Source organism: Fomitiporia mediterranea, assembly GCF_000271605.1.
Source record: "Fomitiporia mediterranea MF3/22 unplaced genomic scaffold FOMMEscaffold_4, whole genome shotgun sequence".
Taxonomy (NCBI): domain Eukaryota; kingdom Fungi; phylum Basidiomycota; class Agaricomycetes; order Hymenochaetales; family Hymenochaetaceae; genus Fomitiporia; species Fomitiporia mediterranea.
The window spans coordinates 2,097,618-2,122,156 of NW_006760389.1; the positions used below are offsets into that span (position 1 = coordinate 2,097,618).

Sequence of the window (24,539 nt, forward strand, 5' to 3'; positions counted from 1 at the left end):
AAGGCCAGGATTTCCTGAGCCGCCTGCGGCCGTCTCATAGAAGACTGTCGGTGAAGACGACAATGAATTGTGGACAGGCGAAGGTGGTAAGGGTACGTTGAACGGCATTTGCTGTGCCATCGATGCCGAAGCTAGATTCATGCGTGGAGACTTGTTTGCCCGTGCTGGTCCCGAATTGGAACGCCGCAGAGTATCAGATTTTCCAGGGAAAGTGAAAGAACGGAAGTCTCTATGAGGCAAATGGTATGAGACTGGCGGCAGTGCCCGTGTAGGCTCATTCATGGCCCGAGCTGCTCTTCGTCCACGCATATATGGGGGGTGAGTATACGGCGTCGGAGTCATATCATCTTGCAAGCGAAGGTTTGCCTGCTGGAATGCCATAGCAAGCTGCCCAGCAGATAACCTGTGTGGGACCGAGGATGGCGAAAATGGTGGACGTGTCTCTTGTGGCGGTGACCTTGCTACGCTTGGTTCACCAGTGAAAGACCTCACTGATTTGACATCATCTTCCTGTGCAACGTCCGAGCGCACATCACCATCATCCGACAGTATCTCGCTATTGCTTGACGACGACATGTATGCTCTTTCCTGTTCACGAGCATCAGTTGGCGCGGTCGCCAGCGAAAGTCCCTGGCTTAATCGACTCTCAAACGAGGCGACGTCATCCTCTGGTGCCTCAGGTGGAGGGGGGCTAGTAAATTGCGTGCGCTTTGGCGCCATATGCTCCGGAGGACTTCGAGGCTGAACATCAGGAGCAACGTCGGGTGGCGCGTTCTCCTCAAGTATCTTTCGAGGAGGCGAGAGTCGATCTCTCGCAGGGGCTCCATTCGGCCGGAACGAATTACTCCCAATCGAATAAGGCGTCTGAGGAGGAAATGATAATCGTGGTGGAACAAATATGGTGTTGTGAGCAGCGTTCATCCTCGTCGTAGAGTCATCCCGTTCTTCACACAGTTGTGCAAGAGCCTGATAGCCGCGTTCTTGCCGGTGTTGTAAAATCCGGCTTGCACGCATGAACTCCCCACGAATCTGTAAGCGTTTAGAAATTAGCTGCATACTAAGCGTTGTGTGCGAGTGTACATACCACATAGAGTCCATCCCTAGTCACACAACGCGCTACGTTGTAATCAGTTTCAAAGGGATCCTACGCGCAAGAATAAGCTGCGTCTCCATCACAAGCAAACCGAAATAGAACCGACCTCTATGCAAAGACGATTTCGTTCCCGACCATCCTTGAATCTCGGATCATTCTAGCAGATTGATGTCAATCACTGCAAATACAAGCATGATTGAAGACAACACACATCACCCTGCCATCCCTTTGATTCTTTCTTCAGGAGGCCAGCCCTGATAGATGCAACACCAGAGTTGTACGTGAAATCTTTCGCGTAGTATCGGAAGAAGTCGATCAATCTATAGAAACCAATGAGGCCACGAGGACAGTCACGTCTTCCAGGTACCAAACTTACAACTCCGCGACAGACTCCGAATTTTGTGACTTCCATCTCTGTCGAAGAAGCTCTATGTCATCGAAGAACCAGATGTTGCGGCCAGCCAGATGATGCTCCTCCTACATTTTATATCAGCAAATCAGAAGAGATTAATATAGAATAAGAAAACTTACGGCGGGTATAGGGTGAAGAGGAGGAATTTGTTGTAGATTAGGAAGAACTGGAGGATTCTTTACGTGGACTAGAAAGTAAATAACTAAAAGTACATATCCATAAGACGACAGCGTTCCCTCGTAGGGGGAGTTGATTTTTCTGATGCCACCATATTAGAATGTTATCAACACTTTACTTATTTAACAAAGGCACGCATACCTCCGTTTACTCCAAACTTTAACTATTAAAAGATGGATTTCGATCAATACAAGGAAGTTCTGAAAGCGGCTGAAAGATACTCACGAAATAATACAAGAGTGCGGACCCTTGTTGGGTCGACCATAGAATAACAGAGAAGCAGCCGGGTATTCTCTAAAGCCAGCCTGTTCTCAAAGCCAATATCGCAGGCGATGCCTAGAGGTAGCCCCGGTGATGGGTCTAAGGACAGCTTGACAATCGGTATTCGTGCATGTGGCAGTGGCTTCACGTGGAACTTGGTTTCTACAACAGATCCGAGTTCCAAGTTAGAAAGTGAGGATATTGGATTCGAGGTATGAAATAACAAGAACCTCGCTCGAGCAAGTCGCCAACCATTGTGACGAGATCGCTGGCGGAAAGTCGCTGGTCCGAGTCGATCAAGCAACACATGTCCATATCTTTAAACACGCATGAGCCATTTTAACGCGTCAAAGGAAGAAGCTATCTACGTACCAGAGTTTCGTAGGCTGAAGCCATTCGCAGTGCTGCCAAAGGACAGCAGGCGACTTTCAGGTTCGATGGTGCGGATGAGTCTCTCCAGGAGTTTCCGCACGTCTTCCTTCACCGCAAGCTCTTCCACCGTCGGAAGCAGCTGGATCACAAAGTCAAGTAGACATTGCGAGAGTTCTGCGACGAATTTCTGTCGGCGCTGTGAATGCGACGTGTGTTGGCCGCCGCTATCCCCATAATGTTGGTGCGGATGTTGCTGGTGTTGGTGTTGGTGAGAGCCAGACGCGAAATTCACGGGGGCGTTGTTACGTGCATACGAGGTCATCAGAAGGTCGGGGACGGCTAGCAAGGACAATGTTGTACTCGCTGCTCTGCGGTGGATGGGTAGGATTGAAGAGGACAACGTAGACGACAGCAGGTACCAGTGAGCACGACGAGAGCTGTAGTGCCCGCCAAAGCTAATTATTGACGGAGTACAGAAACGCTCGTGGGAACCGCTTACCACAACTCAATATCTTCCCGCATTTCCCAGAGTACCTCCGTAGAATTATCTACGTGTCCGGGATCAAAACTAGTGTATTGTATACGTCTTGGCGTGCTTTATATGAAGAGATGGAGATGGAAGGGACGGTGGTCAGCTTGTTAATTACAATTTATTGCGCCGTTACTTGGCTAGATTTCACACTCTGCTACCCAACCCATGCCTGCCAAATTGAAACAGCCGACAGAGCATGGGAGAGTTCTAACTCCGAGAAGCCCACATAACAGGCTTGCCGGCGACGACATGAACATCGCCTCTGCCTCATTCCCGCGCAGTCAGAGTTGGAAAAAGGGACAGTAGTGCTATTATAAATGCTGGACAGTTTTACACATTTTTATGGATTTTACAACATTTTCCTCTTATCGAAAGCTTCAACGATTTCTGGACAAATCACTGCAACAAATGAATTTCTATCAAAATCGGCACCGAGAAGGAAAGCGTTTCTGATGAACTGTAACGCACCTAAAAGCCGCTTCGATGCAATTCTTGACCTCTTTATAAGAGACGACGAGACAGCTCTGTTCGTCCCGTGAGACTAGCATGAGGCGCTCTTCAGATCCAGCATCAAGCTTAAACAGACGCGATAATCATCAGTCCCATCATGACTACAAGATGACAAGGGACAGACGCCCAAAAATACCTTGTTTAAATTTGTCAACACATGACCTAGGTTTACCACAGGGTTCCCGCTCTCGTCCACAGAATGGAAGACGTAATCCCGAAATAGCTTGATAATATATCGATCACCAGTCTCGGACCAACGCGGGTCACGGTCAAACCTGCAAAGATTTCAACAATCAACAATGTTAATTTATACACCTTCCTTTGAAAGAAAACGGCTGCAGATTCCGTACTCGGGTCGTTCATTGATGAATCCAAACTTGCAAAGCAACCGAACTAATCGTGCGTTCTCGAGCTCGCCCATGAGCTCTCCTTCGAGTTTGTCAACGGAACTGGATCAAGATCGGAAACGAAATCCCAATCAGCGCGAAGTGCCAGCGCATAGACTCAGAAGCCGTCTTACGCATGTGCCGCATCCAATTCCGAAACCAATTTACCCGCGAAGGTATCGAATAAACCGCGAATATTCTGACATACATAAGGTGAGAGTAAACTTGAGTAATCAATAATCAAGGTGTTGTCTGCATGTCTCTCACCTTCATTGGGCCTGGATCCTTCATTAAATAATGAATCACGTCTTTAATATTTCCAGGATAGTGACGGTGAACGTGATCCAGCGCTCTGTGGACATTACTGGTTGCTAAAGGATTATTGCAGGCTAAGGACATGATTAGCCTTGCGAACATAACCAAGTCTTCTTGCTAGATAGTCAATATAATCAATGATCTTTTGTGCATGATGATAGGTGAAAAAGATGCACCTGAAGAAAGAAGATGTCTTGCCGAGTATCATAAAGCAAAATATCAAACACCGCGCATGAACTGATCCTCACTCTGTACAGAAAATATAATTCATTAGTCAACTACGAGCACTATCCGGAGCCGAACGCTCACCTATTTTGGCCAGTAAGCAGAACCTTGTGTGCATCAATCATACGCACAGCCAAGCCCGCGTCGTGAACCACCTTCATCGCGCTGGCAATCTGGAAGACATAACTCCAAAGTGTCTGTTCCGATATTCGTTCAGGCTGTGCTCGGCCTCCCTGATATGGCTTATTCGACTTAAAATGGAGTTCGGCGAGGCTCTGAGAGTTAGGATGGTAGTCGTATACAACAACGAGCGCTTAGGCAAAAAATAAGTCAGTACAAAAATATTTTAAAAAAACTAAAAAGGGGCAGTCACGAACAATTATCCCCAAATGCTTTCGTGGTGAAAGCTTCCCGAACAGACACGATGCCCGGATGTCGGAGTTTCGTCCACTTTTCCAGAACGGTGAAAGCTTGTTCGTTCATTAAGCGGAAATCTGGAGTGACGGAAGCGAATCCTCTTTATCCTCTATGTGAAAGAAACAGAAAGCATATGCCTCACTTTCTATCCTACGTAGCGCATAAGCTCCACCGTCCGACGTCTTTACTGCCTTGTACATCATAGTACTCCAGGGGTTAGATTTCTTCTTATCTGTCGAGGCCATTTCAAGAGGCACCAGAGAATGATACCCCTGCACTTCCTCCGGAAGAGGTAGACCGGGGACAGGACCGCGATGTATTTGTTCCGAACGTTTAAGTAATTCCTCCCTAATGTCATCGGAGATAAAGAACCTTCGCCCTCTGCTAGTGGGAACAGGCAACGAGTACAGATGATAGTTTAGCTGGTGCGGGAGTCAGGTTTCGAAGGGTAACGTGAACGAACAACACTTGCGGGTTGACGAGTAAAATGTTGGGGATCGTAGAAGGAACCCATTTCTGCTACACCATTGTAATCATGTTGAGCATAGTGATCATCTGCTATGGACTCCCCATAGTCCGTAAAGCTCATCTGCAAAAGTATTAGTAAACTAAGTACATTCAAGACATGCCAGATAAGAACCTGATCCATTTGATGCGCCATCCCCTCATATGTGCTAAGATTAGTGTCTCCCTTATCTACTTCGGGTTGCCCATACGGGTCATATGCAACATTTACCGTAGTAGGTGGAGGAGTGCTAACACAACCAAATGGACATGAGCAATGCTAGATGAAGAAAACAAGTGCATATAACGAACTAAACAGGTGTCCGTTCAGTTCTCTGCGGCGATGCGATTCCGCGCGGCACAAATACTGGAGCATTTACAGCCTGCAGTGGGATCGACGTAGCACCAGCACTTGCTGTGAGGTCGTTCTGAGATGTTATTTCACTAATGTAGAATTAACATGAGGCAGGAGTAATTTGGAATCCGTGCTAACGGTTCTTGTGGAGCGTCATCCTTCTATTTGTTCATTAAAATAAAACTAAGCTGATGCGAATCTACATGCACGCACTGGAGGATGGTGGTAGGTGCAACCCTTGCCCTCGTACTTGCAGTATCTTCATAACTAGTTAGATGCCGAGATTCCCCAATCGTTCAGTATGCGAATATTTGACTTGCCCATGAATTAATATATTCCTACATTGTCGTTGCGTAGTATCTACAACGTATAAACAAATGTTCCAATAGGAGAGTTGAAATCACCAGGGCGCACCCTTCTTGGGCGTAGATACAGATTTTTGAGGGATAGACAAGTCTGCATCCTGAGGTTTCGTCTCATTGGGAGCGACGATTTTGACAGCAGCGTTGCGCGTCTGAGGCGCCGCAAAAAAGGCGGACATAGCCTCCTATAGCTTGAAGCAGCCCCGAGTCGCCGGGTAGATCGTGGTGAGAGGACGAGTCAACACATTGCTGAGCAAGACGGGCGAAGGAGTTGAGGCGGTGACCCACATTGGTAAATATCCCGCGATGATTGCCACGCCATAACAGGCCACAGCTCTCTGCCTCTCTCTCATCTACCGCGTTGACGACGACGGCCACGACGACGAGCAGCCTCATCGACACCGACGATTGCCCTGCGCAGCTGGGATGTCGGCTCTTGCTCGCGATGCTGCAGCCTTCAAATCCTCCTTACAGCGCCAAGACTTCACGTCGTGGCACTCAAACCCCTCTCTGAAGAACAATGCACCTCCGCCGTCTTCAGGCACCACAGCGTCCTCGACGACATCAACATCGTCGGAAACAGCAAAGAAGAAGCGTCCAAAGCCGAGTCAGAATAGTATATGCCCTATGTGATGTTCTTTGAATACTGAGCATGTGTCTTTATTTCGATAGACATTGTATATTCGCAACCCGCCGACACTGGGACCGGCACGGACATCAATACTCAAATTGTCTACGCTGTCGACCATTTAAAAGTAAATAGCCTTCTGGCTTCTGGTCTTTGTTTGCCCAGTGTGCTTATTATTCTTGTTAGAACAATGGAAACCCAATGCGACTGCAAGACCTCGCCATCGTCACTGGCACCCTCTTGGATACGAATCCGGCGCTCCGAGAACGCTTTAAAGCGCACGACCGCGTCGTTTATGACCCCAAAACTGACCTTTACTCTTATCGAGTGCGTTTTCCCTGCAACTCCTTTTTGTTCCGCGTAAACTGATTTGTTCTGTTTGCGTGAATAGCATGACTTTACGTTCCGCAACAAGGCAGCGCTCATCACAGAGGTACAACGCCATACTCGACGTGGCGGCGGTCTATCTGTCCGAGCACTGAAGGAATCATGGAAGGATGCACCTCAGGCAATTGAAGAGCTGGAAAAGGAAGGAGAGGTTCTTGTGACAAGAACGACAAAGGACCAGCAAATGCGAATGGTATTCTGGAATGAGTTGAAACCTGTCGAGGGCACAGGAGGGTTGCCCGTTGAACAAGGTGTGCATCCTTGTACATTTCTTAGCGAGAGTTTGTCTTGATCCGTGTCCCAGAATTCAAAGATCTATGGCATAAACTCAAAGTCCCTCCAGATGCAGATCTCCTGAAAGCTCTTTCATCAGGTGCGCTGCTTATAAGAAAAGAATCTTGCTACTTGTTTTACTGAGACCATGTTGTATTGCAGAGGGTCTGAAAGCCACAGAAGGAGAGACTGTAATCCCCAAAGCACCGCAGGGCAAGAAAAAGGGCAAGAAGGCTGCGCCACGACATCGGCTCCAGCGTATTACGAACGTACATCTCAAGGGCGATATAGATTTGTCAAAGGACTATACCCCAACAAAATAAACACAAATTTGGGTGTTCTTTCTTCAAAATGGATATTTTTTAAATACATGCGGTCTTTATTTCCACTTTCTTTTTCCGTGTATTTCTTACGGGCATGTTGTTCACGTTTCTCTCCTTAACGTTTCTCCTTACTCTCATCATGCAACCATCGTATAGATCAATACTGACAGTCACAGATAGCAATAATGTATTGTCTTTCTATCCCTTTTACAATGTCATTTTTTTCTTGTCATAGTGGACTTCTACTTATTGTACCTCATCGTTATCGTGTTATGGAACCTATCGTGAGTCTGTGTTTCATATTTGTATATAGTTTCCGTTTACAGCTAGGAACATTCCAGGAAGTTCAAATGTGCTGGCATGGTCTTTGTAGACCGATGCATTTCCAATTCGTCTGTGTTATACACTTCAAGTAAGACCGGTATTACAACAAGTGTACATCCTGAGTCCTGACTAAATCCATTCCACGGTCTTACCACATCCCCTCCAGTCTAACCCACGTCCCCTCCACATAGTATCATCGTACACAATCATGAATGGTCATTTTCGGCATATCAAGAATAGTCCATAGCCTGCATTTTGGAGTCCTAAATCAGGGGTATCGGGCCGTGAAACTTGAATGCTTTAATAGAAGGTAGATGCATTCGTATTCGTGTGCCTCTCCGTCCCATTCTCCCCAACGTCCACACCTTACCTTGGGCTTGGGAGGCCTTGGGAATAATGAGTGGAAAAACGGTCAGCGATGATGCGAGTGAATACGTCTTCCGGAAAGTCAGTGAGGGCGTCTTCGAGCGGAAATGTTATGGGTTAGAGGAGCTTACGTGTAACATTGCGTGAGTGTTTACTATCAACCCGTTCTCAATTCAACTATTTATTGTAGGTCTATTAAGAGAATATTGTGACGGCTTTGGACATTTTACCGTGTCTGCATTGGTTTCTCTTACCACTCTTCATGCTCGTAATGAATTATTATTGGAAGAGCGTGTACGCGCAGCTTGGACTGCGTTCCGGCATTTTAGGCCCGCTATTGCGTGCAGAGTCTTCAGGCATACAGAAGGAGATAGACGCTTCGCCTTCCGATACACTGTACCACGGACAAAAGAAGAGGCGGACGCATGGCTCGACGACACTGTATTCTTTGATACCAAAGAAAAGGAGGGAAAGACATTTTATGAGCAGCACTGCGAGCTCAAGAACGGTCGATGGTGGAGAGCCTCGGACAATCGGTATGCTGCTGAGTTGCACGTCTTGCCGTTGGGCGATGACTGGCACTTCATGTGAGTAGCCTGCACTGGCATACTAAGGAACACTATAGAAAGATAGACTTACGCGAGGACAAGCTTGTCTGCTTCACATAATAGTATTGACGCAGGAAGCGCCTTCACGATGCTCGAGTTGTTTCTCGAATCTCTGAAGCTAGAGCTGGAGAGCGAGACGAGTCCTACTTCCGTCTTGGATTGGGGATCTGAGGTCGTTAGGCTTCCACCACCTGGAGCGTTTATTAAAGACCTTGTGGAGCGCAAAACGCTTCCTGATATCTTGCCTCATAATACTGGCCTGAAGAATGATGGAGAATCCCCTTCTTCGTCTATTGTAAGTCACTTCATTGTTTCCAACTGTTAGCAACCTCATACATTTCTGAAGATCCCTTGGATATTAGCAACACGTCCGACCAATGAAACAGGCGATGTAACCCGCCTCGTCCACTTCTCCGAAGAAACAACAACAAAACTCCACGCCGTCTGTCGTAGGAACGGGAGGACGATCATGCAAGTTGTAACAGCGCTGACCGCTCTCGCGCATGTCGAAACTGTCCTAGTTCATGCAGGAAAACACGGCCCGGAGAGGTCTGATGAAGTTTTGTCGACGTTTGGGAAGGCGACGCATTATCTCATCCCGTTGAACCCTGTCAACAAGGTGATTACTCGAAGACTTTGCACATTTGATATGATGAGACTTAAAGCGGGTTAAAGAGAAGTGAGATGCCAGGAGGATACGACTCGCTCCGGTCATCGACGAGTACGCCGCTCTGTTTGGCTGACAATGTCCCCTTGATGTTCCCGATGAGAGGGATAAAGAATTGCATCAAGATTGACGAAGAAACGCTCTCCGTCATTCGCGTGGTTGATGAAAATACGTTTTGGAATGAACTCGTAACTGATATTGCGGACGCATGGAAAGCAACAGATGTTAGTAGTACCTATCAATACTTATGCCCATTACTAAAGTGATTTTGCACAGCTCTCACTTGACAATTACGCTTCCCGCGAACTAGAGCTCCATCATAGATTCAGCACATTCACGCCAAAGATGGTCGACCTTCCTTTACTTCTCGTTTCTTCCATCGGAGACTTAGAACGCCCTGATCTTCTATCTTCCTTCGTCCCTGCTCGTCCGTCTCCGCATCCGTCTCTGCAGCAGCGAACAGAATACACGTCGAAGCAGGCACCAGAGCAAACAATAATAGTTCACAATGTCATATGTGGTATACGTGCCCGCATACCGCCGATTATGAACATCCTATGGGAATACAATGGGCGAATTGCATGTCATTTCATGACTGGGAGCGAGTATATGACTGGTGAGGAATTAGCGATCTTGACAAGGAGATTTGAAGAGTGGACTGAAAAGATCGTTGGATAAGGAGGGCGTACATGATAGGAACAAGGTCGTACTTAGACTTACAAACACGACCATGTCTTCTTGCCGAGTACCATAAAGTGAAATATCAGACAGAGATAGTCGCTGATTGAAGAGAGTAGGCGCTGCCTGTAGAGACAAGTGTATTCTTCCGAGTACCACATGGCCATGAACTTCAGAAATTCCATGATCCATCTCCAGTTCAAAAATTACAATAGTCACATGACTATATAAATGACTGGCCCTATAGGCCTACCTTTTAGAATATATAGAGAAAAGTCGAGGAATAGATTCACGTGACTTCTTATTTTTGAACCTGAGTACTGAATTATTGCAAACTGCCATAGTTTGCACTGTAGCACATGCACGGGTTTAGAAAGAGCATGCTCATTATTAATATGAATATTCTAGGAAGTTCGATTATGTTGTTTATTCCAATTTTTTCTTCCTGTGTATTTCTTTCCCGACATGCTGAGCATATTCAACAGTTTATCATAATACAGTCAAAACAGAGATCAAATACTGAACAGAACTAAATACTGCATACTTCATTCAGATGTCTTTATTTCACTTGTGGGAGTGACAAGAACTGACACGTAAGAACACAAATGTTGATTAAAGAGAATAGTACAGAGACTTGGAGCCTTTTGTTATTAAACCTAATACTTGTGTTTTATGGATATCTAGGTGTCGAATTTGTGATTCTACAACCCTAGCATATCAAAGTGAGTTTTGCAGGCCTCGCAAACATTACTAGCATCCATAGCAACAAGGCCTGAATGGTTTGTTCTCCAAGCTTCTCTTCCTGGAAAGTAATCCTCTTGCCAAGATTCAGCGACTCCCCTGCGACGCGCCTCTACGTCTCGAGACAACCCAACACTCTCAGGCAGATAGTACAGAAACATACGAGATATGCACTTCATACCAACACACAGATCAGGACACGAACAGCAGGACCATCTATACGTGCAGGTGCCATAGAAGCGAAAAGCTGGATAGAAGATGATCAGAGTGGTAACCGTCCCGTCACTTCGTAGAGCGGATAGCTTTAATCTGGGAAGGTCCTTGAAGGTGTCCATTTGAAATGCTCTGCAGGAGACTATCCTGTAATTTGAGATTCGCGGGTGTTCAAACCATTCTTTCCGGAGCATCTTGCATACCAGACTGAACACTGCATACGTATCAGAATCGACCAACTCCATTATTCGGAGAAGAACATCTAGAGGGAGGACAGGGCAATTCCAATCAGGCGAATTCCGTTCGGATAAGGTATGCCTGAAAACTCCTCCATCGACACAATGGGGTCTCAAATAATGAGCAATAAGGTTCAGCCCTCTTTCGAGTCCTCCATAACCAAATCCCTCTAAGAAAGGTTGCACATTGGTGTGAGAGATGTGCAACGTGCCCGAGACAACACCATTTAAAATTGCTACAGCGACGTGCCGAATAGAAAATATGATGACGGTGCAGTTGTTCTTTCCCGTTTCACGTGCGTGTCCGATGGCGAGGCCAATATTAGCTCGTAAATGGTCAGGGGTTGAGCAATCTTCCGTAACGAACACCATACAGCCCCGGTACATATAGAAGGTGCACGACGGCTTTCCAGTATCGTGATTGGTCTCGTCATCTCCATCTTCGTCACTCTGATTCCGACTCTGATTCCGACTCTGACTCTCATCACCCTTGTCATTACAGGCATTACGATGCCTACCCTGTTGAAAATCAAGAATAAATCCACTAGGAGACGCAGCACGTAGCAGAAGCTCAGCGTAGGGGTGGAGTGACTCGTTTCCGTCACGATTCGACCCAATAGCAGTGATTTTGCTATTGTGATACATCATGAGACCGCGAGTAATAGCAGACGCAATGCCGAGCGTCGGATGATCGGTACTGCAAGTCATCCAAACGGATTCGGCGACTATTTCAACGTGATGCACCAATACCCGGTAAACAGCGAGCCCGACTTCCGAGGGAGGGCTGGGCTCAATCAGAACTCGATATTGTTTTGGTGTGTCAGGTCGCAAGACAGATCTATGTAGTCCATCAATAAGTATGTACTGTGACCAGTCTCTGCCGTTATCGCCTCGTGGAATGTTCCAAAGAGGAAACTCTGCTTTGCCGACGCAGAACCGTTCCGTAGTGAAGTCAATAATATAGTCATAATTGCAGTCTAGTGCCACCTGAAAAAATTCTGTGGTTGGCCTGAAAACATAAGGATCGTAATCGCCCTCGTCTTCGTCGAGATGTTCGTTTTCTTCTTCCAGCTTCTTAATCCTTTCCAGTTCACATCTATAGAAAGCCCTTCTACCCTTGAGCCACACTTTTACAGTGTGATATATGAGTAAAATTGCTTCCGCACACATTTTTTTATCATACCTTTGTAGGAATCGTTGTCAGAGGGTATTTCATGCACAAGTTCTTGTCCAGTGCTTAGGCTTTCTGTGTAGCAGTGGTACTCGGCTTCCTGTACAAAATATATGCCTATAGAGCCATTCAACTACTGTCAGAGGCATGAATCATGCAGATTTAGTGAGAAGACTGTACCATTGTAGTGATATATTATACCCCTAATTGTCATCTTGCGGGATTTGAAGGCGTACGACAAGGCGTGAGACAAAAGAGATTACGCCTGAGGAATAAATTGAATACTGTACTAGCAATTACGATCACGTGATCAATCCTAAGGAATTCACATGACGTAGAGTGAAATCACCGACCCGGCTATCCGCTCATCCCATTAACGCCGCCCCGCTGTTCTCTTTCTTGTTTGCCTTCGTCCTGGTCTCTCCTTGCTGCTGCCTGCGACGTTGAGCTCGCGACAATGCCCAAGCTACCAATTCTCCCATTGCCACACCCTACCATCCTTCTGCCAGGCGTCAGCGTCTCAGTGCCACTCAACGTCGATCTTGGTCAGCATCTCGCCGCATACGTCCAAGAATCAAGTGGTCCGGCCGTCGTCGCTGCTGTACCAATAATTAGCCCAAATTCAAGTGAAGGAGAGACACCGGTCTTGAATGACTGGGGATGCGCTGCACGAGTGACGCGTCTCTTGCGTCCCTCTGCCCTAGACGAGACTGAAAAGTATATCGTGACTTTACATGGACTTACACGCGTGCGGCTTGCCAAACCTCTGAAATATAAGTCGAAGAAGGCGGAAGATTTGATGTCTCATCCTGTTGAGTATCCACCGAAAGAAAGTGCCCCTGGAGTCGAGGTGGTGAGAGCTTTCAAGGCCGCCGCGTTCAAGCTGCTGGATCGGCTCGTTCAAGATGCCGGAAGAGGCTCGCGAAGAGCGGGTTGGACACGCCTTGCGACCATGGTTGAAGAGGCGTCTGAGAATAGGCTAACTTGGCTGGCTGATATTATGATTTGGAGTATAGTATCGGAATATGAAGATCGTCTAGGTATATCAGTATAACTCAGTCTTTTATTTACTGCAACTAACCTATTATTTCTACGTATAGCGTATCTCGCTGAGCATAAGACGGATGAACGCCTCATGCGTGCCGCAGATCTATTCCTCAAGCAAATCACGGTTACGGAAGTGTCCAAGAAAATCGCCAACGCCGTAGATGAGTCACTCACGAAACAACAAAAAGAGTTCTTTCTTCGACAACAGCTTGCTGCTATCCAACGCGAACTAGCCGTCCTCGAGCGCGGAAATGGCGGTTCTGGCCCCATTGATGGCGCCCAAGGTGATCTAGATGGAGAAGATGCAGCGAGTGAGGACGATCTAGCAGAAGTCAAGCGACGCATTGAAGCAATGGAGCGAGGTTCAGAGGAACGCAAGATGGCAGTTCGCGAGTGGCGTCGTCTCAAGCGAATCCCACAGCAATCTGCGGACCATGCTGTCGTGCGGAATTATGTCAGTCATTTCTCTAACTGTAGTTTGATTTTCACTAATTAATCGGTATTCTGTATAGCTTGAATGGTTAACCGCTCTCCCATGGCCTATGGAGAACGCGCAACCGTCAGAAAGTGCAAAAGCAATGCGGAACCGCAGCTTCATCTCTCGTGCAAAGGAGCAACTTGATGCGGATCATTATGGCCTGGACAAGATCAAACGCCGACTGGTCGAATTCCTTGCGGTTATCAGGCTTCATCAGCTGGCTGCCGACGCCGAGTTGAAGGCAGAAGAGGCGCAAAGAGAGGCAGAAGGGGCGGAACAGTCCAAGGCATTGATCGTCAAATCAGACAAGGGAGCAGAGAATAGCGGGGATTCACCGCCTCCTCTTGTTCCACACATTCCTCCGAGGAAAAGGTCAAGAAATGCTGTCAAGGGTCCTATTTTACTGTAAGCCGAATCCAAAGTACCATCGAACGTACGTTGTATCCTGACCTCGGTCTTTTAGGTTTGTCGGCCCTCCTGGTACAGGGAAGACTTCACTCGGGCAATCTATTGCACGTGCGCTCGACAGACCATTCCAGAGAATCTCTCTGGGAGGCGTACGCGACGAAGCAGAGATACGTGGGCATAGGCGAACATATGTCGGTAGCGGACCTGGCCTTATAGCTCAAGCACTCAGGAAGGCCGGGCGGCTTGATCCAGTTTTATTGTTGTATGTCTTCTCGGTGGCCTAGTGGCTGCTTTTCGGATGACTGACCTAAATGATATGATAGAGATGAAATTGACAAAGTGGGACCAAGCAACTATCATGGAGATGTAGGTTCGGCTCTGCTCGAGGTCCTGGATCCCGAGCAGAATTTCTCTTTCAACGTAAGATAACTATTTTCTGTCCGACACTACTCGACCATTGACACGCATATACACAGGATCACTACATCAACGTACCCATTGACCTCAGCCAAGTCCTCTTTATCTGCACCGCCAACACACTCGATACGATCTCTGCTCCCTTACTGGACCGATGCGAGATCGTCGCACTCGCAGGGTATACGCACGCGGAGAAAACACACATCGCACGACGCTTCCTCCTACCCAAGCAACTTCGAGCAAATGCACTAGACGAAGCACGTCTTGAGATAAGCGACGCGGTGTTGACTTCGATAGTTACGAACTACACGCGCGAAGCCGGTGTACGCAGCCTCGAGCGAGCGATTGGGGCTGTTGTGCGTGCAAAGGCCGTTGCGTGGTCTGAAGCTGTCGATACTGGGAAGGAAGGGGATTATAATACGAAGGTAGAGGAAAGTGATTTGGAGGCTATCTTGGGCGTTGCGAGGTGGGATGGAGAAGAAAAAGAGAGGGAAGCAAGGAGAGGTGTTGTTTATGGGCTTGTTGTGATGGGCCTAGGAGAGGGCGGGATACTTCCTGTTGAAACTACAGCTGTACCTGGCACTGGGCAGCTGAAGCTTACGGGATCACTTGGTGAGGTATGCGACCATCCATTCCCTCCTCTTCTCCTCGCTCGACAATGAATCACTTTCTAACTGCAACTCGCATCTCGTAGGTCATTAAAGAAAGCGGCGAACTGGCACTAAGCTGGGTGAAGACCCACGCATACATGCTTAACATTACGATCACACCCGCACAGGATCCATTAAAGTTCCCTGACCCAATCGACGTGCATCTCCACTTGCCTGCTGGTGCGCAGAAGAAGGATGGCCCGAGTGCAGGTGTTGCGATGGTTAGTCTTAGTTCCCTTCTCCCTTTCTTCACTTTCCCTCCCCTCTTTCATAATTTATTCCTCGCTTTCCCATTGCCTCCGGCGAAAACATTCTTTTGTGAACTAATACCGATCGTATTGGTAGACGTGTGCCTTCGTCTCTCTACTCACAGGAGCAGTTGTACCCTCGAATGTTGCTATGACAGGCGAGATCACGCTTCGCGGACGCGTAACACCCGTAGGAGGGATCAAAGAAAAGGTCAGTATTATTATTAATCACCTTCCTCTCATCCGTCTCTACTCGAATCTGACACACACATTACTCCAGATCCTCGGCGCTCACCGTGCCTCCATCACCAAAGTCATCCTCCCGCTCTCAAACCGCAAAGATGTCGAACATGACGTCCCGCCCGACGTTCGCGCATCGCTTGACCTCGTGTTCGTGCGCACGGTCGAGGAAGCTTTAGACGCTGCGTTTGGGAAGGACGTGCTCGAGTGGAGAATCGGTGCAAGAGCGAGCAAGAGCGGGACTTTACTTGTTGAGAGTAGGCTTTGAGGTGGTTTGTTCTTGGTTTCTTCGAATCCTTGTATTGAAAATCTGCATTGAATCGTCATCGTCGTGTTTTGGTTGTCTTCTGCCTAACGTATTTCTTGCCGTGTTGCATCGCACCGCTGCTATCCAGTCCAGTTTTGTTTTTGTTTTGCTTTCTGTCTTACCAAGTCACACTCAAACTGTACTCCAACAACATCCCAAAGTGTCGAAATAATCGTGTACGTATACGTATATTCATAATAATTACATTGCAAACGACATATGCGCCGTGCCCTTCAGCTAAACAAGCACAAGAGCACAAGCGACATTCGATTCGTAATATATCGTATAGTAATCGTAATATCATCGTACGTACGTCGTAGCATTTCGTTCGTTCGTAAATGTCGAGCCAGATCAGGTTGCCTGATCAAAGACGAATAATCGAACAACAAGCAGACAAATAAATGGAGAGGGGGAGGGGAAAGGTTGACCAGCAGGTGTGAGCATACGGACGGCAAGAAATGATTCGAACGGAATGATCTGGAATGGGGAAGGGGTCGGGATGAAAATAGAAAAGTACACAGTTGTGGCGTCCGTGCATATTACAATGTAAAGCAATCGATCGAGGAAGTGGGAAAACAACGAGTAAATCTCACGGAAAACAAGATTTAAAGCAGAACAGACCTCGAGGAAAGGAAGAAAAGGAAGAAAAAAAAAAAAGCATGATGAGGTCGTTACTGAATGCAAATTTTCTCCACCAAACTGAAATGAGAATCTTACATTCGCTTCAAAATAAAGCACACGAAATGGGTATACCAAAGGGTGGCATTTTTTATGCAGGAACGGCAAGCGGCTGCATCGACATTCTCCTTGTCCGAGCATCGTTAACAGGTCTAGCTCGAGGCGTCTCGTTCTCCTTGTCGCTCAGTGCGCTGGAAGACGTGTCACTCATCGGAGCAATCCCGCTAATAGTACTTGATGCACGCCGTATCGAAGTCGTTGAGTTCGGCGACACGACACGCTTTGCTGCCGATGCCGCGGTCGGACGAATGGGTGCCTTAGCTGCAACGGAACCTGCACGAGCCCGACCGGGTGGTGCACTCAATGAAGTATCTGATAGACGACCCGATACCCTCCTCACGGTTGCGGTTGGAGCTGAAGGACCTGAGGCAACGTTCGTGCGAGTTGTCCTTCCAAGCGTTGATTTGACGGTCGACGACGCGCCACCGGCTAACTTGCCTGACTTATCTGTATCAGAAAGCGAAGATGGTGGGCGCTTCGCTCCATCTGAAAGTGACGACGCAGGACGGAGTGGGATGGGTGTCTTGAACGCCGTGGAATCTCTGCGTGCACCACGGGTAGCTACAGCAGGTGTAGCCCCTGCCGTACCGCGTACGCCCATGCCCCGTTTGATCTAGAGGAAATTGCCACGTCAATAGGTTTAATTTGACAGTCAAAAAGAATATCTTACGAGCTCTAGTTCTTGCTGCTTTGAATCTAGAGCAATGTTGAGACCAAGCTTGTCTTCAATATCTTGATCATGCTGCTTCTCCAACTGCAGTATCTTGACGTCTTGATCCGCGCTCTGCTGCTTCAATACCTGCACACTCGACCTCAGCTTATCTGCTTCCTCTTGCAACTTCGCCAAACGCTCTCTCAGCTCTTTGGCTTCTGCCTCCGTCGCAGCTTGCCTACGTGCTGTTTCATTGCGCAGGCCAGCAGCATCAGAAGCACGCATATGTGCTTCCGCCAAGGCTTGCTCGTGATCACGGTGCATAGACGACAACTCGGCGCGAAGCTGCTCGACCTCATGGTCATTGGCGGATGCCCTCTGCGCACGCTCGGTGGCTTCAGCAAGCATCTGTTCGAGTCGCTGCGCATCTTCATACGCATGTTGGCGTTCTTCCATGAGACCTTTGACTTGGGCCTCCAGGTCGGCCAGTGCCGAATTGTAGTCACCGCCGTGTGCACCTAATCGTTCAAGCTCTTGTCGTAGCTAAACAAAGATATTCATAAGCCCAAGATAACTTATCGAGATAAATAAGGAAATTACCTGATCACGTTCTCTCTCAACCTCCTGCCTCGCCGCCAACGCGACATCAAATTCATTCTCCAACTGACCCTTTCGGTTCTCGTTCTCGGTCCATTCGTCCTCCATATCGGTTATGCGTCTCTCAAGCGTGGCAATCTCATTCTTCAGATGCTCACGTTCACGGTCCAGATCATCACGTTCCTTGCGAAGCGCGTCGGCCTTCTCGTTCAGCTTCTCCGTGTTGCCCCACTGTGCTTCCACCTCTGACTTCAAGATATCAATCTCGCCGGTTTTAGCATTGATCTCCTTCTGAAGGGCTTCCATTTCACTGAGAAGGCTTTCCCGGTCCACGGCCCATGCGAACTCAATTTCTTGGTGCTGCTGTGAAGCTAATGCAGCTTCTTCTCGAGTCTTAGCCAGCATGATTCGAACATCTTCCAAGCTTCCATCCGATACTTGGTCAGACGAAATCCCCGATTCCAACCGCTTCTTCATATTTTGCAATGCTTCTTCCCGATGTCGCAGCTCTTCCATCAACTTCTCGCTCTCGGCCTTCGCCTCCCTCTCCCTATGCGCCATCTCATTCCTCTCCCTCTCCAACTCAACCATCTGCTGCTGCATGACCCTCAGAGCATCACCACTCGCACCATCCATAACACTCCTCTCAAAGCTTTCCAATGCACTACGCTCAGCCTGTTCCTCTAGTGCAGCAGCCGCACGCTCAAGCTCCGCAACACGGCGGCGCATCCCGCGCATCGCTTTTGCACGCCTCTCAGCCTCTGCTTCATGTGCTTGAAGCTTCTGGCTCATCAAGGCAGCATGTGTATCCCGAGCACGTATGTCAAGCTCGTACTGCGCAGCAAGTTCCTGGTGGAACGCCAATTGTGTTCGGAGAGATGCTACCATATCGTCTTCTGGGACAAAGACACGCGTTTGCGTTACTGACCCATGTGACGATCTCGAAGTCCCAGAGCGATGAGAGACAGTTGAAACAGATCGCCCTGATTGCATACTCATACCAGATACCCCTGAGTCGGAGCGTACGTGACCAAGTCGCGGTGGTGTTTTGGGAAAACCAGCGGCCGGATTGTAGTAGTTGCTTGCATCGGCACTGAAGGGATCCGGGAGTTCTCCGGCATTGGGCGTCGTTTGAGGGTCTCCAAGCTTGGCTTTGGGATCATCCACAGCAGCTTTTGAGAATACCCGCTCACTTAATGCACGTACGCGACTAGAAGCGTTTGCCGAACCCGGAAATTCTAGTTTGCTGTTGGCAGACAGGCTTTCGCGCTTGAAAACTCGGTGAAAGCCTAATGAAGAACCAGACCGTCCAGGAGGCGAATGCTTCTCGCCTCCGTCGTCAGCCAACGAATGAAAACGAGTTTCATCGTTGTCGGACAAACGACGCAAAGAGCTTTCGCTTCCATTGATGATGCTATTCGGGGTCTCTATCGACATAGTTGAAGCGGTAGAGTGGCTTGAGACTCTGTTTTCCGGCTGAACATTGATTGTCGGTCTCGAACCCAACGCAGGCATATTAGAGTTACGAATAGGTCGATCAAATTCGTCGATTTCAACCGCGTTGTCGCGAAGAGCCGAATTTGCACTTCCACGAATTGAATGTACACTGTGCTCTTGCGCGGCAGAGAAATCAAAGATGGCCGAAATCTGAGGCCGATCCGGATCCATGTGGGCCCGATTGGCTTCAGGAGTCACATATGGAGTGCTGGTAGCCGTTGGAATGCCTTTAGATTTAATAGAGTAATGACACACATATAGGGAGGTAGAAAGAGAGCAATTAGCAAGTTTTTCACTGATAGGTATTTCATCGTATCAGTCAACGCACCATCGCGATCTGGACTCATTTCCTGGATTCTCTGCATGAACGGAGTCTCCAATGCATCAGCGGAATTGCTAGTATTGTCCGCACTGGCGCTAGTGCTAGTATTTGGGCTGATAACGTGATAAGCGTCGCGGGAGAAAAAGCGGACGTTCTGGCCGGATCCGGGAGTGTTCCTGTCTCGCAAGATGGAGCGGACTGAGCCAAACTGTCGAGTATCGAGATGTCCTATAGTTCCTTGTAACGGTGACAAGGGTGTAGGAGTCGTTGGACGTGGCCCTTCCGTTGAAGCTCTATTGAGAGCATCATCTGATCCTATGGGGAATTTAACCAACGGTTCATTAATGACGTTCAATACGCACTATTCATAGCAGCTTGCATTTGCATCGCAGAAGGTCTGCGATCCTTGCCGAAGATTGATCTTACCGAACCGAAGACAGGTTGAGTTGCAGATTCTGGTTTGGGTGCAGATGTTAAGGATAAGTTAGATTCTTGAATATGCGTTAGCAGGGTAAATGGAGCATAGCAGAGTGGCTGTGAGACATACCGTTGATGTTCGTATTAAGATGAAGGGACGATTTTACCCGTTTGGCGAGGCTTAGAGAACCGCCATTCTCTTTATCCATATGGCGTGATCCACGCCTCAATAGGCCACGTTTGGTGCTCTTGCTCGGCGACCCTGGCGGACTTAGGACACCCGCTGGTTCACCAGCGGAATCGGATGCCGACTGGCTTAGAGATGAGACTACAAGTTCATGGTCCTTAAATGCTTGTGCATACCTCATCATGTGAGTGCCGACTTCTACCGTCGTGTTGGGACGGTGCAGAAGATGCGTCTACGTCACTGCGTTTGAACGCATTGGCTACCTTCGACCACATGGGGTAGGGAAACTTGCTCGATTCTTGAGATTACCGAGCGAGACAGTTAGACAACAGTGTGAGCGCCGGAACGTCACACTCTCGAGCGGAGAAAAGGAGCGTGGTACAGCAAGCAGAGAGACTACAAACTGCTGAGGAATAAGACTGAGGAAAAGGTTCGGACAAGACTTCCAGTTCCACTTTACGTTCAGCTGGACTTCAACCATCACGTGCAGAGTCGCGTCCATTTTTGACCGACGCGTCGCCACAAGTCTCGCACGGGATCGCGCCCATATCATCCTCAATGTCTTTCTTTGAAACTCATGCTCATAATATTCATCCGCACCTTGTTTCGCATTCAACAGAGTCTGCGTGTACTTTCAGGGCTCGTAATTATTACTTGCCTGCATCCGGGGATACATTGTCCCTTCGGTGAATACGGAATTAAGCAGAGGCACGTGACTTTTCCCCTTCGAACTTCGAAGTGCAAACCGCCTTTGAAATATCCGCAACAGTACCGCCGTTCGTTTGAGGGAGCACGTGTATCCAATTGGAAATCGAAAGCCATGTAAGCTGGTTGAAAAGGTATTGGAAACATTGAAGTTGATGTAATTTCTCATAGAGTAGAGTGTATTCTTGTTATTAATTATTTGTGAAAAATATTCCTATATTCTATTTTGTGAGTAGCCGGATTTATTAATCTAATATGTACTGGTCAAAAGGACTAATGTGATATATACAGTATTAATTATAGATATTAATTTAGTGAAACTAGTAAAAGTTGATTTAAATTGTAAATATAATTAAAGTAACTTTATTATATATTTTCTAAATTACAAATTTTGTAGAATGAGTCACCTAACCCTTATTATTCTCAATTTTAGTTTCAAAATACATTTATAAACTTTACATTAATCTTACCTTAACTTATTGATACTAAAATAAAGTCAGCTAAATATAATAACTATTATTATTTTAAAGAAAGGGAAAAAAGGAATATATAGCTTTGTTGAAGAAGTATTTGTTACTCATTATATTGTTAAGAGATTTGTACACAATGTAAAATAAATGGATAGTTAGTAAGTCTTTCTAGGTAAACAAGTATCTGACTACTTGGTAAGATATGCAAATTCTTTACAATTCAGTTACCTTTTCTGAGAGTAACAAACACTTTTCCTACTATAATATGATAAATACTAATATATACTATTTATTACATATTTCTACTTTATTTATAACTTGGCAAGTAAAATATATTTTAAGAGTTGGACTTATTAAATCACTCATTGAATACATGGACTTTCTCTAAAGGCTTGATTAAGTTTAAGAATCTCTTATTAGAATTTTTATTAATAAAGTAGTTATTACTAATATATCCTAAAATAATAATGCTATATTTTAGTAGTTAATATTTTGCATTCTGGAAAAGCTAAAGTTTAACACTCGAATCAATGGTATTAATATGGAGAAGATATATTAACCAGAACTTATAGCAGCTGTATTTGTGCTATGATGGCTATTGTAGACTGTGACGTGTGACTGCAAGTGGCGAACTGGACGCGACTGTTACAAAAGTATAAAGGGGTAGACTTTGCCGCAGGCAGCAGGAACCTCCCCTCCTGCTTGTGCACACGAGACAATTCAATAATACTCGACTTGAGGCTATTCTTTCTATAATGGACCCATTTATTACAGCCATAAGTGAGGTACTTAATCGTGAAGACATTCCTATCATCCTTTGGGGAGAACTCGCAATGATTCAATACGACATCCCAACTGTGATCACAGTTAGTGTATCTCAAATGCTGTCATAACACCTGCTGAACTACTTTTCTGTCTGACAGCGCTTCGATATCCTTGTTCCAGATCATATGCTCACTAGTGCGGCCTCAGCATTTGAGACTGATGGCTGGGAAATCTCTACGACTCCTCTGCCGCGTGCGCTTCCTGGCCTTTGGCAGACAGGATGGAAGGTGGTTGCAGAGGCGTGCCGCCGATTTCATTTCCCGCCCTCCGTCAATCCCCGGTGTTATGACCTCGAACTCGTTATTCTTCCGACTACTTTTGTTGGCCTCGGCTCAAGCCCATCCCTAGACTCCGAGGAATATACAAAGATGGAATCGCTTGGGCCCAACGTGTATCTACCTTCCAGCCATCTCATGGCAAGATCCATTGCGCGAACTCATATCAGCCACGCTGAAAAAGGTACCAATTTCTACTTCCTGCTGCGTGCGTGGGCCGAATATTTCTACCTCTATTGCAATTTCCACGCGGGATCGTTGGACGATGCCGAAGAAGACGTTCAAAAGTTCTGGCGCTCTATATCACCAGCGAACTGGCAGGTTAAAGGGGAGTGACGTAAGTAGGACCCTATGCTTTCCAGCAGTCAGATGGAGTGTATTGGGGGGAGATGTGGCTAGTACTGTAGGTCAACTGACTGATGATTTCCCGATATGCATTATTACTCGTCCCTTGTACCTGACTTTGTGTAATTGTATGCGTAACATTATAATTCAAGCCAGTTACCTGGTTTCTATACTAGTATTTAATAGCCTTGTACTATCTCAAGCCCAATCCTATGCAATTTTGCAGCACATCATGATCTAAGACGATTGCTCAGTTTCTATGCCATTGTTCAGCAGTGCAAAAAATTCTCTTCTACTTTCCAAACCAAGACTAGTGCAATCATACAGGACGACATTTGATACATGGCAATAATTGCTCAGTTCCTACACTATTTTTTAGCAGATCGTGATTGGTCTTATATTTTCCTGAGTCATATAACAGTACAATACTGTCATACTAGATGATCACTTAGTTTACATTCTATTGTTCTCTAGCATGCAATTGTCTCTTCTATTTTCTTTAGCGTGTACAATTGTATGAGTCAGTATGACAATTAGTAACACTTGTGAACATAATCAAACCTTATACTGCCTGTGTTACGGTTCTCTGCTCTTGTACCTTCAGTTCCAAGGGTTCTACACCCTTCCATACTGGAACTCAGGACTTCTGTCCCTTGGGGGCACTGTCTATGAACTATATGTGTGCTGACTCTTGCTACTACCCTTCCTTACTTTATCATTCCATTCCTTTGACCACCCCTTCATTCTTTGTATCATTCTATGGTCTCTTACCCTTTATCCATCCCTTCATTCTTTGTACCTTTATCTTTGACATTCCTTTCTTTCATTCTTTGTGGCTCATCATTCTTAGTGGCTCATACTCCCTGAGTGCTCTTGTGTAGTTTAGTATATATAAGTGTACAAGATCAGACTGGTCCTGTAGTCTTGATCTTGTCTACTCTAGGTAGTCCTGTACTCTTAGGCTCACTCTATATACCCTACTCTTGTCTTACTCTCTCTCTCTGCCTGTTCTGCAAGTTCTGACTATGTTCTAGTGCTTGTGTTCTGTATTTCTGTTGTGTAGGATAGTTGTAGCCTGGGTCCCCTTGCTGAGCCTTCAGGTCCCCTCTATACTGTTACTGACATTAGATTAAGACTACCCATTACCACCCTACAACTCTCCTACGTTTTGGGCATTG

At 46.8% G+C, this 24,539-nt stretch overlaps 8 protein-coding genes across 8 annotated transcripts; 4 read left to right on the forward strand and 4 right to left on the reverse strand.

Moving 5' to 3' along the window:
* Positions 1–477: 477 nt before the first annotated feature.
* Positions 478–2,637, reverse strand: FOMMEDRAFT_80515 (PAP/OAS1 substrate-binding domain-containing protein; the record flags this gene model as incomplete). The annotated part of the gene is made up of 10 exons (XM_007264666.1): positions 478–1,029; positions 1,085–1,144; positions 1,200–1,250; positions 1,305–1,413; positions 1,470–1,570; positions 1,625–1,763; positions 1,824–1,845; positions 1,908–2,105; positions 2,174–2,260; positions 2,316–2,637. Coding segments are annotated over 10 exons (1,641 nt in total), but the record flags the coding sequence as incomplete, so codon positions are not given.
* A 510-nt stretch (positions 2,638–3,147) lies between these two features.
* FOMMEDRAFT_18642 (uncharacterized protein) lies at positions 3,148–6,141 on the reverse strand. The gene is made up of 16 exons (XM_007264667.1): positions 5,880–6,141; positions 5,773–5,818; positions 5,698–5,720; positions 5,517–5,648; positions 5,341–5,455; positions 5,173–5,289; positions 4,843–5,122; positions 4,661–4,777; positions 4,368–4,596; positions 4,235–4,307; positions 4,011–4,175; positions 3,878–3,942; positions 3,708–3,806; positions 3,494–3,632; positions 3,316–3,422; positions 3,148–3,246 (listed from the first exon to the last, which is right to left on the reverse strand). Exons 5-16 carry the CDS (start codon positions 5,347–5,349, stop codon positions 3,225–3,227), a joined length of 1,422 nt encoding a protein of 473 aa, XP_007264729.1. The 5' UTR covers positions 5,350–5,455; positions 5,517–5,648; positions 5,698–5,720; positions 5,773–5,818; positions 5,880–6,141; the 3' UTR covers positions 3,148–3,224.
* A 145-nt stretch (positions 6,142–6,286) lies between these two features.
* FOMMEDRAFT_139588 (transcription initiation factor IIE subunit beta) lies at positions 6,287–7,817 on the forward strand. The gene is made up of 6 exons (XM_007264668.1): positions 6,287–6,528; positions 6,594–6,676; positions 6,736–6,876; positions 6,941–7,187; positions 7,241–7,309; positions 7,372–7,817. Exons 1-6 carry the CDS (start codon positions 6,348–6,350, stop codon positions 7,530–7,532), a joined length of 882 nt encoding a protein of 293 aa, XP_007264730.1. The 5' UTR covers positions 6,287–6,347; the 3' UTR covers positions 7,533–7,817.
* A 455-nt stretch (positions 7,818–8,272) lies between these two features.
* On the forward strand, positions 8,273–10,155 carry FOMMEDRAFT_145636 (uncharacterized protein; the record flags this gene model as incomplete). The annotated part of the gene is made up of 5 exons (XM_007264669.1): positions 8,273–8,365; positions 8,423–8,809; positions 8,873–9,122; positions 9,188–9,689; positions 9,781–10,155. Coding segments are annotated over exons 4-5 (549 nt in total), but the record flags the coding sequence as incomplete, so codon positions are not given.
* A 663-nt stretch (positions 10,156–10,818) lies between these two features.
* FOMMEDRAFT_145637 (uncharacterized protein) lies at positions 10,819–12,753 on the reverse strand (the record flags this gene model as incomplete). Its single annotated transcript, XM_007264670.1, has 3 exons — positions 10,819–12,492; positions 12,549–12,653; positions 12,717–12,753. The coding sequence occupies 3 exons, from the start codon at positions 12,748–12,750 to the stop codon at positions 10,877–10,879; spliced, it is 1,755 nt and encodes a 584-aa protein (XP_007264732.1). The 3' UTR covers positions 10,819–10,876.
* Positions 12,754–12,922: 169 nt separating this feature from the next.
* Positions 12,923–16,544, forward strand: FOMMEDRAFT_145638 (ATP-dependent protease La). Its single transcript, XM_007264671.1, has 9 exons — positions 12,923–13,576; positions 13,637–14,037; positions 14,096–14,466; positions 14,525–14,731; positions 14,793–14,889; positions 14,946–15,503; positions 15,581–15,757; positions 15,882–15,995; positions 16,065–16,544. The coding sequence occupies exons 1-9, from the start codon at positions 12,994–12,996 to the stop codon at positions 16,290–16,292; spliced, it is 2,736 nt and encodes a 911-aa protein (XP_007264733.1). The 5' UTR covers positions 12,923–12,993; the 3' UTR covers positions 16,293–16,544.
* Positions 16,545–16,747: 203 nt separating this feature from the next.
* On the reverse strand, positions 16,748–21,016 carry FOMMEDRAFT_145639 (uncharacterized protein; the record flags this gene model as incomplete). Its single annotated transcript, XM_007264672.1, has 7 exons — positions 16,748–17,682; positions 17,740–18,264; positions 18,322–20,042; positions 20,144–20,452; positions 20,500–20,628; positions 20,685–20,865; positions 20,918–21,016. The coding sequence occupies 7 exons, from the start codon at positions 21,014–21,016 to the stop codon at positions 17,101–17,103; spliced, it is 3,546 nt and encodes a 1,181-aa protein (XP_007264734.1). The 3' UTR covers positions 16,748–17,100.
* Positions 21,017–22,762: 1,746 nt separating this feature from the next.
* Positions 22,763–23,565, forward strand: FOMMEDRAFT_18646 (uncharacterized protein). Its single transcript, XM_007264673.1, has 2 exons — positions 22,763–22,782; positions 22,840–23,565. The coding sequence occupies exon 2, from the start codon at positions 22,867–22,869 to the stop codon at positions 23,350–23,352; it is 486 nt and encodes a 161-aa protein (XP_007264735.1). The 5' UTR covers positions 22,763–22,782; positions 22,840–22,866; the 3' UTR covers positions 23,353–23,565.
* Positions 23,566–24,539: the final 974 nt, after the last annotated feature.